The sequence below is a fragment of the Neomonachus schauinslandi genome, chromosome 3 (assembly GCF_002201575.2).
Source record: "Neomonachus schauinslandi chromosome 3, ASM220157v2, whole genome shotgun sequence".
Lineage (NCBI taxonomy): Eukaryota > Metazoa > Chordata > Mammalia > Carnivora > Phocidae > Neomonachus > Neomonachus schauinslandi.
Window position 1 is genome coordinate 60,490,393 of NC_058405.1, and position 15,565 is coordinate 60,505,957.

Genomic DNA, 15,565 nt, shown 5'->3' on the forward strand with positions numbered 1-15,565 from the left:
ACAGGATCAGGAATTGACTCCAGACTCATAACTGGCCCCAGCTATAGAAGTGGGCGCTAAGGACATGAAAGGTCAATTTATTTTAGAAGGATTGCAAAATAAGCCACCAAATCCAAATGTCTGGGCTTCATATCGGTTTTCAGAGGTGAAAATGTTCCAGGCTAAAGTTCATCCCTGAAAAATTCCCAATGTTTATCCAAGTTTTCTTAACCCAGCGGTTCTCAACCAGGAATGATTTTGTCCCTACCCTGGAGACCCTTGATGATCCCTGGAGACATTTTTAATTCCCACAACTAAGGAGTCGGGGAGCAGGGTGCTACCTGCATCTAGTGGGTAAACTAGGAATGCTGCTAAACATGCACAACATAGCCCATCATAACAAGGAATTATCTGGCCCAAAATGTCAATAGTGTTGAGACTGAGAAACTCTGCCTTAAATCCACTATTAGAAGGTCCATTTGGTTCTGTTCTTTGCATAGATTGTTTTGAGACTGGTACCTCCACTAGGAGGATCTGTGTTTCTGGAGACATAGCAAACCCAGTACCTCTTGGTCTCTCTGGATGTCCTGATTGTCTTGTAACCTGTTTGGTTTTGCCCTTCTCATCTGTCTGTGAGACTTCTGCACAACCAGAAACACAACATGCTCCTCCTTCTTTCCTGTCCTCTCCTCTTCCTTAGTCATGTCGAGGATATCCATGGTCACATCAATGTCAAAGAAGTCTTTGGCCACAGCCTCAATGATACCTACAACAGGACACCTTATGGTAGGGGATGGCAAGAGGCAGTTTTGTCAGCAAAACTTGTAATCAAGTTATATGACTTCAGATGAATATCCCAGAGTTCACTAAGCCCAGGCCCTGCATCAAGACAGGCAGCAGATGATAGATTAATAAAATTAAAAATAAAATGACTTCTGGGTAGAGGTTTAAGTTATATATGTCTGGATACCAAATATAGCCATGCCACTCTAATTTCTAGTTCAGCCTCTATTCATTTGTTTGTTTATTTCAGGAAGGCAATTAACTCACTAAACAAACTCTAGAAATATTGTAAACAAAATTTAGTTGTAAAAGCATTAAGGATCAGGTTTTAAAAAGAAGTGCTCTGGAAATCTATCCTAGGGTTATAATATAAGCATGGGAAAATCATGCATGAAGATGTTCACCACAGGAATAGCAAAAGAGTAGTATCGACTAAAAATTCAACAATAGGGGACTAGTTAATTACAATACAGAGTATCACTCAGCCATTGAAAATGGGTTTCAAAGACGATGTGAAAGCATGGAAGGATGCTTTCTCCATAATGCTGAATACACAAAGAAAGGTTGATACAAAATAATATATGCAGAATTATCATAACTATGTAAATACTCATGTAGTTTAAAATGTTAAAATAAAAATGGAAATTATTCCTTCTTTTGGCACTTTGGGAACTTATTTTAATGGCCCAAAGACTTTGGGAGTAATGATCAAGATGGCAAAGAGTCAGATTATGGAAGAGCTGGGCTGGGTATTAACCATCCTGGAGAATTTGTGGGGAGACCATCCTTACTCCAGAGACCTCATAACTGTGGTACCAGTTAAGATATTCTCATACCTGGTACGATGTGGCACAGACCACTCCTATCAGAGTAGTAGTGGAGAAGCATTTTCCCATCTGCTCCTTTCTCCATGCGGAACGATGGTGCGTTCATCTCCTAATCAGAAGACATGACATGTTTCTCCCAGTGAACACAAGTTGTTTAAATTATGCCTTTGAGGCTTTTGTGCAACAACAGAACTTACCCATTACAGCCTAGAAAACTGTATCTCCACCCCCTTTCCAATCACATAAAATCCACCATGGTGGATTTAAAAGGAATATATATATATTCCTTTTAAAGAGGCAGAAACAGGCTCAGTGGAGTCAAAGCTAAAGTAAGGGTAAAACAATGTTTGGACCCCAGTGAGCCTTCCTACCATATGTGCTGCTTCTAACCACACTCCAAGACGGGGCCAGCTGCTTGGCCTGTGATCAAGTGGCCATGGGCATCCTCACCCTCAGAAAGATCAGGAGCTCAGAGCAATTTGGAGAAGAGTTCATTTCTCATCATGGAAGTAAAATGCCATCTGCAATGTAACGTTGCGCATTTGGAAAATCAAGATACATCAGAAGAGATCATCTTTCTCTGGGAACAAATGTTGACATTCAAGTATGTGCCATCTCATGGTAAATGTATGTCAAGAAATAAGGATGAAGACTTTGCCTGGGGGAATCCCTGAGAGAAACAACCTCCCCCCTCCACATTGATTAGTAGGCAGCTCAGCACCCAGGCTTACAGCCTGTGGTCTGAGTGAGGGAAGAGATTTAGTGAGGTGGGTTCCTACCAAGATCTTCACTTTCTTCTATGGTGGGAGGGTTTCCAGTTAAAATGAGTTCCTTTTAAAAAAAATATGTATATATATATATGTAAAATCTAAAAGCATATACACAGAGAAAATATGTTTGTATATGTGCATGTTTACATCTTGATTAAATCTTAAGAGGATTTGAGGCAGCACATATAAAAAGCATATAATAAGAGAGGAAAAAAATATTTTAAAAAGTTATTTAAAAAAATTATACCCAAGCCCTACATAGTGAAAAAAAATAAATAAATAACAGAGTCCAGAAGGTCCAAAGTCCAAAATTCACACCCTCTTGCTACCACCTCCACCCTCACCCCTCACCCCCAGCCTAAGCCACTTCCCAGAGACACTTCTCAAAGTCTGTATTTTTAATTCTTCTAGTCAGTCTATCCAACTCTCTGAATAGTAAGATTATACTTTTATTTCCTGATTAAAATAGGGTTTTATGAAAGTAGAGAATCAGGGCAAAGGGAAAACAATGGGAAGCAGACCAGAGCATGGTCTTTGGGAGACAGGCTTCTGTGGGGTTGCATCCTGGCTCGGCCACCACGACCTGGCAACTTGGGGTGATTATTTGACCTCTCTGGACCTGTTTTCTCATCTACATCATGAGAATAAGAATACATCCTCTTAGGGGTGTAAGTAGGACAATTCAATGTTTATAAATTACTCAGCCCAACATCTCCCTCATAATTAGCACCCAATGAAAGTTAGCTAAAAAAAACAAGATTAACGGCACAGCTATAATCAGAAATGTATGCCTTAAGGCACTGACAGATCACTGGACGCAGACATAAAGAAAAGTCAGCATTGTCTTATTTGACTTTTGCCTAGAGAGACAATCTATAATGTTCTGCCCAGTATAAAGCTCTATAGCTAGCTATCAGGTATCACTGCATGTATTTTATTACAACTTGCATATTATAACATTTATGTATTTTATTCACCTCATCATGTGCAAAATATCCTCACTTACACCCTGAGAAGTTCTATTCTTTTTTTTTTTAAGATTTTATTTATTTATTTTGAGAGAGAGAGCGCGCGCACGAGTGGGGAAGGGCCACAGGCAGAGGAAGAGAGAGAATCTCAAGCAGACGCCCCTCTGAGCACAGACCCTGACGCAGGGCTCCATCTCACGATCCTGAGATCATGACCTGAGCCAAAATCAAGAATCAGACACTTAACCGACTGAGCCACCCAGGTGCCCCTGAGAAGTTCTATCCTTTAGCATTGGTTTTGGCACGTGAAGGAATGACAGATGACTACCCCCAGAGGAAAGATAGTAGGAGTTGGGTGTACACACAATGGGCTGGGGCTTCAGACCCTCAATCCTATCCACCCTTATTCAGTAATTAGAGAGGAAGTAATATGGTGAGTACAGTATCTGGAGCATAATATTTTTTTGGTTTAATGAATGAATGGGAGAACATTAACATCCTCCAGAACTGTGACTTGAAGTATTAGCCAAATTTTCAGCTGAAAGATGCTATATTAAAAAATCTCATGGGAGGGACGCCTGGGTGGCTCAGTCGTTAAGCATCTGCCTTCGGCTCAGGTCATGATCCCAGGGTCCTGGGATCGAGCCCCGCATCGGGCTCCTGCTCGGCGGGAAGATTGCTTCTCTTTCTCCCACTCCCCCATTTGTGTTCCCTGTCTCACTGTGTCTCTCTCTGTCAAATAAATAAATAAAATCTTAAAAAAAAAAAAGAAAATACAAAAAACTTTAAAAAAATAAAATAAAATAAAAAATCTTATGGGAGATTATTGAAGGGGCCCAACTGTATTTCTTTGTATCCTAATTGCCGTGCTTTAGCTAAGAAATTTTAAAGGAAGTTGCCATATAAATTATTGTCATTTTTAAACTGGCCATATTGAACAGAGAGAAAAGGGAAAAGAAGGAAGTTTTTATTATTTATGAAATGCCTTTTCTAGACTGATCACGATGCTAGGGACTTCCACTGTGATCTCTTATAATTCACACAATAATATGAGATAGGATTTTTTTTTCCTATTTATTCCTTTTTGTCTCTGGGCAATGACCCAGAACTGCCTCAGGCGTTTGCTTCCCCTTAGAGCCACCAAGACCGGCCTCAGAGAGCCTTACCTGATAAGATAGTGCCTACAAAAAGGGCTTGGCACCGAGTAGATGCTTAATACATATTTATTAAATGAATAAGTGAAAAACTCGAGGTCCAGAGAGAGCACCACACAGCTAGTAAGCTGGTCAGACAGCACGGTAGGCCCATCTGACCCCATAGCCGGAGCTCCTTCTATTCCCTCTGCCCTTGAGTAGTTCACATGATAATGACAGGATAGACCCACCTACTCATCCTACTTGAAGTCAGTTAAGGTTTCCAAGCTTCTTATTCCTCATGTGAAAAACTGAGAAAATACTAATTTTCCCATTGAACACGCATAAGGGTGCATTATGGTTGAGGAGGCACTTTAGCATTTATATATTCCCATTCTATCCTCATGACAACCCCTCAAGGGTGGTTATGAACATTCAACATAAAAATAGGGAAGAAAGAGCTTGGTAAACTACAAAGAGTCCTAAAAATCAATATAAACAATTTTATATAAAATAAGCTATTATCAAAAAATGTGTGAATGCCATTTTGCCTTTTTAATGAAGCATTTTCTTTTCTAAAAAAGAAAAGGAAGTCTAGGCATTTGAATTTCCAATGATGCCTACAAGCAAGAAAACCAAGGAAAGAACTTGAGGAGGATATATCCCAATAGGGAAATTAGTTTCTTAACCCCTCGGGCAGTCACCCCATGGGTTACTCAGCGCGGGATGGTTTCCAACTCCGGCTCTTGGCCCTGTCCCATCCTTCCTTCTGATACAGGAAAAAAATGAATCTGGCTGCAGAAGCTATTTATCAGCTCCATCCAGGCCAGGAAACCTGAGGAGCGATTTTACAAATCCACTGAAACCTGATTGTTTCCCTGCCTTTGTTCCCACTGTGATCAATCGTCTAGATTTTTTTTTTAAAGATTTTATTTTATTTATTTGACAGAGAAGAGAGACAGCTAGAGAGGGAACACAAGCAGGGGGAGTGGGAGAGGGAGAAGCAGGCTCCTGGCCGAGCAGGGAGCCCAATGTGGGGCTCCATCCCAGGACCCTGGGATCATGACCTGAGCTGAAGGCAGACGCTTAACGACTCAGCCACCCAGGTGCCCCAATCTTCCAGATTTCATTCCAGAGCCACACCAGCGACTATCAGAATAGGCTGCCCTCTGTCACAAAGCCGCCCTCTTCAGCTTGTCCTTCTTTGACAGCTGCCGGCCAGCTTATAAAAGTGGCCAACAGGTGTTCGTTGTCCAGTCCTTCCCTCAGAGAACTCCTGACACCGCGCACCAAGGCTTCTGCCTGCCCCCTGCAGCTGCACCCCTCCTGGGGTGGGGGTGGGGGGCAATGACCCAGAACTGCCTCAGGCGTTTGCTTCCCCTTAGAGCCACCAAGACCGGCCTCAGAGAGCCTTACCTGATAAGATAGTGCGAGGTAACTGTGGAGGGCATCCAGGTTTTCAATAAACTCCGTGAGGTTTCCTCCCAGGGTCCGTAACATCCTGTCGTAGCCAGACTTCTTACAGAATTTAAAGAAGTATTCTCCAAAGAGCTTCAGAATGGCTTCCATGGACCCACCTGTGGAACCCAAAGCATAGGCCCAAAATAAAAGCACCGGCAAAGTGTTCCTTCTCATTCCGGTGGTCTTCCTTCATCTCCAAAGGGTTCAAATCCTGCCTGTGTGAGACGTTACTGAGCGGCTCCCAAAGGTTTCACTTTCCCAGGCAGTAAGATGCCCATAACGTCTCTGGCGCAGTGCCACCGTGAGGAAGAGTACAACCCTGGCACTGAGCGCGAGTTTCTCCTAACCGTACCCCAGGCTTTTCTGTGGCCCCCACGGCGGCAATTCCTCTACGGTCCAGAAGGGGACGGGAAGCTGTCGAATCCCTATGCTGGCTGACTCTGGCGCCCGGAACGAGCTTCGCTCTGGGCAGGGCGGTGTCTGGCCCTCTGCAGTCTCCTCTACCAGCGCTAGACATCTTTAATCCAATGGCCTTGAAGTGAAATAAAAAGCAATCTCCGAGAAAGAACTACTACCGCAACTAAGAAACAGTACTGACAAACTTACCTTGATGATGCCAAATGCTTGCAATGACTTTCCCTTTCTCGCTCATCCTTTCCCCGTCCCCGTTTCCCTGTGGCGTGCACTTTGCACATCACATCCTCCATAAAGATCTCTCTGAATATCCCACGTCACCCTGAGGACTCTTCCTAAGTGTTGCATTTTATTTTCTTCCCAACCATGTGATAATTCTGAGGGGCAATGACCTCATTCTACACATTTTCTGTGCCAGACACGACGTAGGTGCTTGATAAATACCTGGGGGTAGATTTGTCCTTCACTTGGGCTGCCACCGCTCTCTGCACTGTTGCAATAGACAGAACGTGATGGTTTGCTTTATTGAGGCAGAAGTCTTTGTTAAAGAATATTTTATGGTTCCTGAAACACTCATTAATCATTAAGTACTCATTAATCAAAATCACCAAATATTTTGCTCGGCACTTGCCAAAACCTTGTAAGCTAGCTAATCTCATTATCACATCCCCTTTATTACAGGTGAGGTGTCCCCTTTTTGAAACTGAGTCATCTTTGTGAACTGACCCAAACCAGAGGCAGAGGCTCTAACTCTAAATTCAGTGATTTCTTTTTTTTTTTTTTAAGATTTTATTTATTTATTTGACAGAGAGAGGGAGCGCACAAGCAAGGCGAGCGGCAGGCAGAGGGAGAGGGAGAAGCAGGCTTCCTGCAGAGCAGGGAGCCCAACGCAGGGCTGGATCCCAGGACCCTGAGATCATGAACTGAGCTGAAGGCAGACGCTTAACGACTGAGCCACCCAGGCGCCCTAAATTCAGTGATTTCTATACCACATCCCACAGTCTCTGGAGCAGCAAAGAAACAAGAGGTCTCCTCCAGGGTGAGACTGCTTATGGGTTGTCATCACTGACACGGGAGACAGGGCATTCCTTGATGCTGGTGAACTGGCGCATCTGTGAGAGAACATTCTCTTATGTAATGTGGTGTGGTCACTCTGGTAGGTCTCGGGGGCTGGGACAAGGTCTGGAATGCCCAGGCTCACGGGAGACCTGCGGAATTCACTATCACCACAATCCCTGGCTGGATCCTTGAAGGGCCCTGTGATGCTCTGGCTGGATCTGGAATTCACAGCAAGGCGTTTCCAGGTCTCTTGCGCTATCTAAGAACAATTCCTGCAAGGGGCGGGGGGGGGGGGCGGGCAGGGGATCAGAGGACGTCTGGGCACTTCCCAGCCTCTACTTGCTTCCTGAGATGGTCAGAGAAGCAGATTCCCTACGACTCATTGTTCACACCCAGACTCTTGGGCAGATAATTGTTCTGCAATCTGAGCAGGACAGACTCCTGTTCTGAGTTGGTCTGGTCTTATCAGGGATGAGTTATACATACATTCCAAAAATACACTAGCCAGGTCTTCTGAATCTAGACAAAGCTTGGGACGGCAGAGTGGAAGGTGGGACTGGCCTGTGTTAATTGCCTCTGTTGCGTTCTCTGCTTGTGGGTCTGTCCCGAACTGGACGAAGGCAGACTTGTGTATAATAGCAATCACAAGCCACATGCTAAGCCCCAAAGAACTGAAATAAATTCCACTCAAGTCCTTTCCATTGCTTATGAGTCCCTGGGAGAACTCCTGAAAAGTACATGGACAGGTGTGGAATCATTCTTTTCTCTTTCCCCCTGCCCCCTCCTTTCCTGCTCAATCTAGCTTATTCAAGCTGAGAAAAAACAGCTGTGCTGTGCGTCCCCCGGGGCTAGAGTGCTGAGCAGGTGCATCCTGTTACCAGCCAGGAAAGCACAGATCCCAGAGGCCTCCTTCTCCCGGGGACCACGCTCAGGAGGGCGGGGCTGTCTGCAAGCCAAGCAAGGTATAGCAAAGTGACAGTGGCAGCCTTGTGTAGAAAGACTACCTGCTTGACTTTTCTCTTAAATCTGTAAACCTACAAAAATCCATGAAGATGCTTTTTCCAGACCTTGGTTATTTTGTTCCTGGGCACCCAGCTCTGTTAATAGGAAAGGCCGGCTGGTTCAGAGACTAATGGTTGCTTGAACACGGATCTCGGGTTTGGGTGCGGCGTCTTCCATCCGTGCTGGCTTTGAGGCTTCTTCTCGGATTCTTGGTTGAGAATGCTTGTCTAGCAGAGGACAAAGGTAACTTTTAAAGACCAATGCCTGTGTTGTGTTGTTACACAGTTTCAGCTCAGTGAATTTAGGATTCTGAGAGTTCTCTAAGTCACAGGGAGTCAGGGATATATAGGAAATGGCAAGAAGATGTGAAAACTAAAAGAGCCATAGGTGCCTTAACATATGTTTGGATAGTGCAAAGGAGAATCTGTAGTAGGCTTAGTATTCTATCTTTTGTGTAACCAATCACAGGATTTAAGGAAATATGCATTTATCTGCTTATTTGTGCAAAATGAAACACCGGAAGGATAAATCAGGGACTATTGAGATTGCTTACCTACAGGGCATTGGTGGGAATGAGGCAGAAAGGTTAGAAAAATTGTGGAGGGTGGGGGACTGACATTTCTCTGAGCATAATTTTTTGGACAGTTCTGGTTTGGGGAATCATGTTAATGACTCATATACTGAAAATAAAGAAAACAAATCCAGTCAATGAGGATAGGGAAAGCCCTGAGATAGAATACAAACAGAAACAGATTAACAGAATAGTATTTGAACAGTTCTGAATAATCTAATTACCCAGGGGAAAAAAATTAACCCAGTAACATTTGAACATAGTATTTACACTGCTCTGTCTTCAGGCTAAATCCAAAAACAAACAAACAAACTTTAAATAAATATTTGACTGTGGTTAGTAGGTTTCCTTCCCACAATGGTGTTGGTAAGCAATTCTGAAATGACTTTCCGAACATTTGAGGATTAAGCATTAAGTAAATATATTGTGAAAAATGGGGAACAAGTTCCTCACTGTCTGAGAAGGAAGTTACAGTTAAGGAGAGGGAAAGAACAGAATGAAGTCTGTGGGGTAGATTAGCAAATCTACCATAATAGACAATAAGACCCATCATGGTTTTAGATGGATGGATGGATGTGTGTGTGTTCAGGGCTACTTGGAGAAATGGTAGATTTCAGGGCTGGGGCAGAGAAAGGATAAGACAAGCCTATAACATCTAGTCACACCAGAAAGTAAAGAAATAATCAAAGAATGATGATGTGTCAAAAGGACAATGGCACCAGCTTAAAGGGGCTCCCACTGGCTAAATCTTGGAGAATTTGAGCATCAAAAGAAATAATGAAATCAAAGGATCACAACCTATTTAAAAAATCATAATCAAGAGTTCATATTGATATAAATAAATGGGAAGGAGGGGAAAATCCTTTCTTTCCCAGTAGAAATCCAACTAATAAATGTAAAAGAAACAATATACCATTCGGCCACCACCGTGATTATAGCTTCAGGCAAGAATCACCAATGAGTACTAAAACTGGGGAGGGAGGAGTTTGAGAAGCAACTAGATATTTGCATAGTCTAAAAGTATCTTCTCACAAACTACTAATTACAAAGGGAATGACAGGAACGATGTGGTAGAGAAACCTGTCAGGTCCCACCTTAACCAAGCAATCAAAGTTAACACCAATAACGGGACAATGGGACAGATGGACATCATATGCCCCCTGCTATGATGAACTGGGAAGGACAAAACATCACTTCTGTGGTCTTCCTGCCAAGAAAGCACAACGTGAATTGAATCAAGAGGAAATATCAGATAATTCTGAGTTGAGAGGCATTCTATAAAATAGCTGACCAGAACTTGCCAAAGATCGCAATGTTATAAAACCCAAAGAAAGACCCAGGGACTGTTCCAGATGTCAGAAGACGGAAGAGATGTGACAACTGCCACGATCCAAGGTTTTCTTTTGTTCTAAGGGATGTCACGGGGACAACTGGAAAAATCTCAATAACGTCTGTAGATTACATAATAGTCCTACATACACATTCATTTCCTGAGTTTGGTAGTTATAATGTAGTTATGTAAGAGAATTTTTAGGGCTAACGAGACATCATATCTGCAAAATACTAATGATTCAGGAAAAAAAATTATAGATACAGAGAGAAGGATAGAGCCAATATAGTAAAATGCTAACATTTGGGGAATATGGATGAAAAGTATATGGGAAATCTTTGTGTTATTCTTGCAAACCTCCTGTGAGTTTGAAATTACGTCAAAATAGAAGTTTTTGCTGATTGTCCTGAAAAGACCTCAGTAAATCTAATATAAAAAGACCACAAAGACCACATTTCTCCATGGCCAGCTGAGAGACAGCTGGATTCTGGGCCTCTGTAATATTATGAATTTTGTTAGGTATAATCAAGGCATTATGATTATGTTTTAAAATGTCTTTATCTTGTTAGAGACTCATACTGAAATATTTATGGGTAGAATTATGGGAAACCTGAGATTTGTTTTAAGATATTCCAGGAAAAACAAAACCAGAAAAAGGGTGGAGGGACCAGAGAGATGGAACAAGATTGGTGAAATATTAATAATTATTGAAGCTGGGTGAGGGACACAAGTGCTTGAGTATACAATTCTCTCTACGTGTGTATGTGTGTGTGTGTGTGTGAGAGAGAGAGAGAGAGAGCCTTTCTATTAAAAGGGTTGTTTGGTTTTTTGTTTTGTTTTTTAATGGAAGGCTTCTTTGTTGGCGGGAAAATCACTCTCAGGAGGTGTCCATTTTCGAGGTGCTTGGCTTCCCAGAAGAGATATGGAGCCTTTTAAGTAGCTTTTCGATTGGAATGATGTCTAAACTCAAATTTTCTGTCTCAACAAGCCTGGCTCTTCAGCATCACCAGGAAATGTTGACTTTTTCCTGGGTGATGGCTCAAGGGACTGGAAAGAGCCGAGGTGGGCTGTCCAGGGCTGGGGGACAGGATACCTGCTAACCCCTGAGTGAGGGCTGACAGGCAGAAGAATGTCACAGAGCCACAGCTGCCTATGCTGGGCCTTATGGGCACAGGGCCCATTCAGGGTTGCCCCTCCAAGACCCCGGCCCACCTCGCATCACCCAGATACGGGGAACAAGAGCTATTCCTCATAGTGACCCACCTGAGGGGCCCAGAGAAGCATGTGTTCTCCCACAAGACAGGGATGTGTATGCAGTACATTTTAGAAAATTTTCCATCAAAAATGGGTAATTTTTCCCCAAGGCTTATGTATCCAAAGGAATACACTTCAGATATCTGAAAAAGCCATTCATCTAGAATATTCTCCTTCTCAAATAATATCACCTAAGCCAGGTATGACATAATAGGTAGGAGAAATCTTTTGTAAGTAGGAGGAAGGAGCTTAAAAGCAGGAGGGGGCGCCTGGGGGGTTCAGTCGGTTAAGTAGTTAAGCATCTGCCTTTGGCTCAGGTCATGATCCCAGGGTCCTGGGATCCAGCCCCATATCCATATCGGGCTCTTTGCTCAGCGGGGATCGGCTCCTCCCTCTCCCTCTGCCCCTTCCCCACTCACCCCACTGGTGCTCATGTTCATGCTGTGCACGCTCCTCCACCCCTCTCTTTCTCTCAAAAAATAAATCTTAAAAAAAAAAAAAAGCAGGAAACAGCTACCCATGTGAGTACGATAGGTTGCAAGGAAGAAACAGACTTTAAATTGGGAGGGTCGGAGTCCAGATGCAGCAGTACGTTTACCAGGGCATAGAGAAAAAGAAGCTGGGCCATAGATCACACCAGCTCAGGTGGGAGGCCCTCTGCAGCGATGAAGCAGGTAACAAGGTGCCTGCTTCCCGGCAAACCTTGGAACAGAGCATTTGACCCAACCAGTGGCCTCCTGGGTAAGGCCGGGGGAGGGGGACAGGGCGAGGGTCAGCTTTGTAGAGTATCTGCTCTGTGTTAGGTACTTGGCTCATGTTACTGTACTTCATCTTTTGGATGGGCCCTCTGAGGTAAGGGCCATAGGTTTCATGGTTGTTTACCGATGGGGAGTTTGGCCCAGGTTGTGTTAGTTATTACGGGACGGTACAGCCAGGGGTTCACCCCCGTCTGTCTGATCCCAAAATCCTTGCTAGAGAGCCCGTGCCCACCAGTCAGCTTCTCCTCTGGTCTGTGCACTTGGGCACCGGGCTCAGAGTCCACATGCCAGAGTTCAAGTCTTCAACCTCAGGTGGTCACCTTTCCAGGGTTACTGGTCCCACCTCAGAGGGTCATGGTAAAGATCAAACGTCATAATGCCTGATTTCGGGACCCTGTCAATTTTACATTGTTACTCTTATTATAAAAGAGGCAAGTGCCGAGAAGGCTTGTTGGCATTCGCCAGTAGCTAACTGTTGAAACGTGTTTGACTATTGGTTTCTTAGCAAGCAAAGTCTAGACTGACACAGCTGTGCCAAATGGCTGTTGTGTAGTGTTTTGCATTTTGTCACTTCAGATCACTAATAACCCACTTACACACTAAGTAGGCACTTATTCATACACAGACAATTCCTTATGCAATGCTTAACCTGCCATCTGGTCCCATCCTGAATTATGCTCATTGAAAGCACAGAGCTATGCAGTGGCAGAGTGGTCTGGAAAAGTCCCAACAATTTGCTTAAAGGTAGGGAAATTACATTCTGGAGCTCACTTGGAAAGCAAAGCATTGACTAGTGGTAACTGAGCGAGGTTTTTTCTTTGTCTGAGAGAAGAGTTTGTCTCAACTGACCAGTGTATTTTGTTAAACAGTTAAATGTCCTTCCTGTGGACTACCTTCTGGCAGGGCCATGCTCTCTCTGACTCATGGAATATATATATCAGTGTGTATGTGTGTGTGTGTATATTTATGTGCATGTATATATTGAGAGAGAGAGAAACCTACAGCCCATGTTTCCCAGAGCCATCTTGACTCCAAGACGCATGCATGTATTTACTCAATTTTGCATCCCACCTTTTTCTTTTAAAGATTTTATTTATTTATTTGTTAGAGAGAAAGAGAGAGCGCATGCAAGCGGGGGGAGCAGCAAGCAGGAGAACCAGGCTCCCGCTGAGCAAGGAGCCTGATGCGGGACTCGATCCCAGGACCCGAGATCATGACCTGAGCCAAAGGCAGATGCTAACTGACTGAGCCACCCAGGCATCCCACATCCCAACTTTTTATTTGAAAATGCACTCACCGTACTTATATACCCCTTCAGGTATAGGTCAAGAGATATTACTGGGATAAGCAACAAGAAGTTAGAAATCACAGTGATAGACTTTGGCTTTTGGTAGAAAGCCCCACACACTATAAAATCTACAAAAGTCTATAAAATCATTGCTGCTTCCAAATGTATTGGTTGGTCTGGAATTATGAAAGCATGAGGGGTGGGTATGGGAAGGCATCTCTCTGCTGATGGTACTGGCCACCCCAAACGGTGTTCATGATCACACACAGTTACAAATGGCCTGGGTGTGATATTAGACACAGGAAATTGTTCTTTCTGGAGTTGTAAAAACTTTCTCAAGTTCCTGCACCAGTCCGCTCGGGCTGCTGTAACAACATACTATGAGCTGGGGGCTTAACCACAGAAATTTATTTATTCAGAATTCTGGAAGCCGGAAGTGCAAGATTAAAGTGTCAATGTGGCCAGGTTCTAGAGAGAGTTCTCTTCCTGGCTTCTCACCATGTCCTCACACGATGTGGGGCTGGGGATTTGTGTGTGTGTGTGAGAGAGAGAGAGAGAGAAAGACTACATGCCCATGCTTCCTGAGAGAGAGCGCCAGTGGTCTGAGACCTCTTCCTATAAGGACACTACTCCCATCGTAAGATTCCACCTTCATGACCTCATGGGAACCCAATTATCTCCCAAAGGCCCCATCTCCAAATACCATCACATCAGGGGTTAGGGCTTCGACATAGGAATGTGGTGGGGGTTGAATATAATTTGGTCCATATCAGTTCTCAAGTAAAAAGGGATTTAAAAAAATCTTGAAGAAGATCCATTCTCCAGAGCATTCGGTGACGATTGTAAAGGGTAAATAGTAAATATTTTCAGTTTTCCAGGGCTCTGCTGCAGTGCCTCAGCTCTGCACAAGAGCAGCCCTAGACAGTATGTAAACACATGGGCACAGCTGAGTTCCGATAAAATTTTATTTACAAAAACAGGCAGGGAGCCAGATTTGGCCCATGGGCTGTTGTGGTTTACCAGTCCCTGCTCAGAGGGCCCAGAACATTATACTACAGCCGTTTAAGGTGAACAGCCAAGCTTAGCCCTACTTCTAAGGGACAAAAGCCAGAGACACCAAACATAGAAATGCCTCTGCCACCCCCGTCAGACTCAGTTGACATTTGCTGAGCACCTACTTTGGGCCCCACATATTGCTGAGTGCCTCATGTTCGTTGTCTGTTTCATTCCTTCCTTCCCATGACCATTTGAAGTCAGTATGATTTCTTTTTGAGAAGGAGATCAACTCTCCATGAATTTCTATCCCCGGCCCAAGGTCACACATCTGCATGCCAGAGCAGAATCCAACCCCTGGCGCTCCTTCTAGAACGTGGACAAGACGCCCTTTGGCAGAGGGCTCGGAACCAAACGGAGCCCGCATGATGTAGCCACTATAGCCTCCTGCTTCTGGGATCCCTTGAAAGAAAATCAAGGAAAGAATGAAGGAGAGCTTTATCCCACCATCCGGTTCAAGCTCTGTTGCTCTTTTATGTCCTAAGCTCTGTCAAAACTCCAGCTTTTTGGGTCAAGTCTAGAGTCACCTCCCAACTCGTGATTTTTATTCTTTCTGTGGGAGAAAAGGAACCAGACTCTCCCCCGACTTAGCTGGGAGAAAGGTGGTCCCTCTACACGCAGATCTGCCCAGCACCCAGCGGCCCCCACTCAGAGTCAGGGCCGGCCTGCCGCACTGGGTAAGGGCCAGGCCTCGCCTATGAGCAAATCAGAATAAGGAAAGCATCTGCCCTCATGCTTTGAAAAGCATGTATAATGCCATAATCACATGTTTTAAAATATTAAAAAGCAATGTGTAAGAAAATAATCTCTTCGGCAGGTGTGTTAAACAAGAAGGCCGAGAGGCTCACTCTGGAGCGGGTGAGCTGCTGCGTGAAGGACAAGAAGCCTGCTGCCTACGCAGGGAGCTGGGTCTAG

At 44.1% G+C, this 15,565-nt stretch overlaps 1 protein-coding gene across 1 annotated transcript in view; it reads right to left on the reverse strand.

Moving 5' to 3' along the window:
• Positions 1 to 15,565, reverse strand: part of LOC110579802 (guanylate cyclase soluble subunit beta-2-like) — a 58,667-nt gene that overhangs the window by 26,769 nt on the left and 16,333 nt on the right. The window contains 3 exon segments of the mRNA XM_021689457.1: positions 539 to 745; positions 1,599 to 1,698; positions 5,877 to 6,037. Of these exon segments, the coding sequence (XP_021545132.1) occupies positions 539 to 745; positions 1,599 to 1,698; positions 5,877 to 6,037 (468 nt within the window).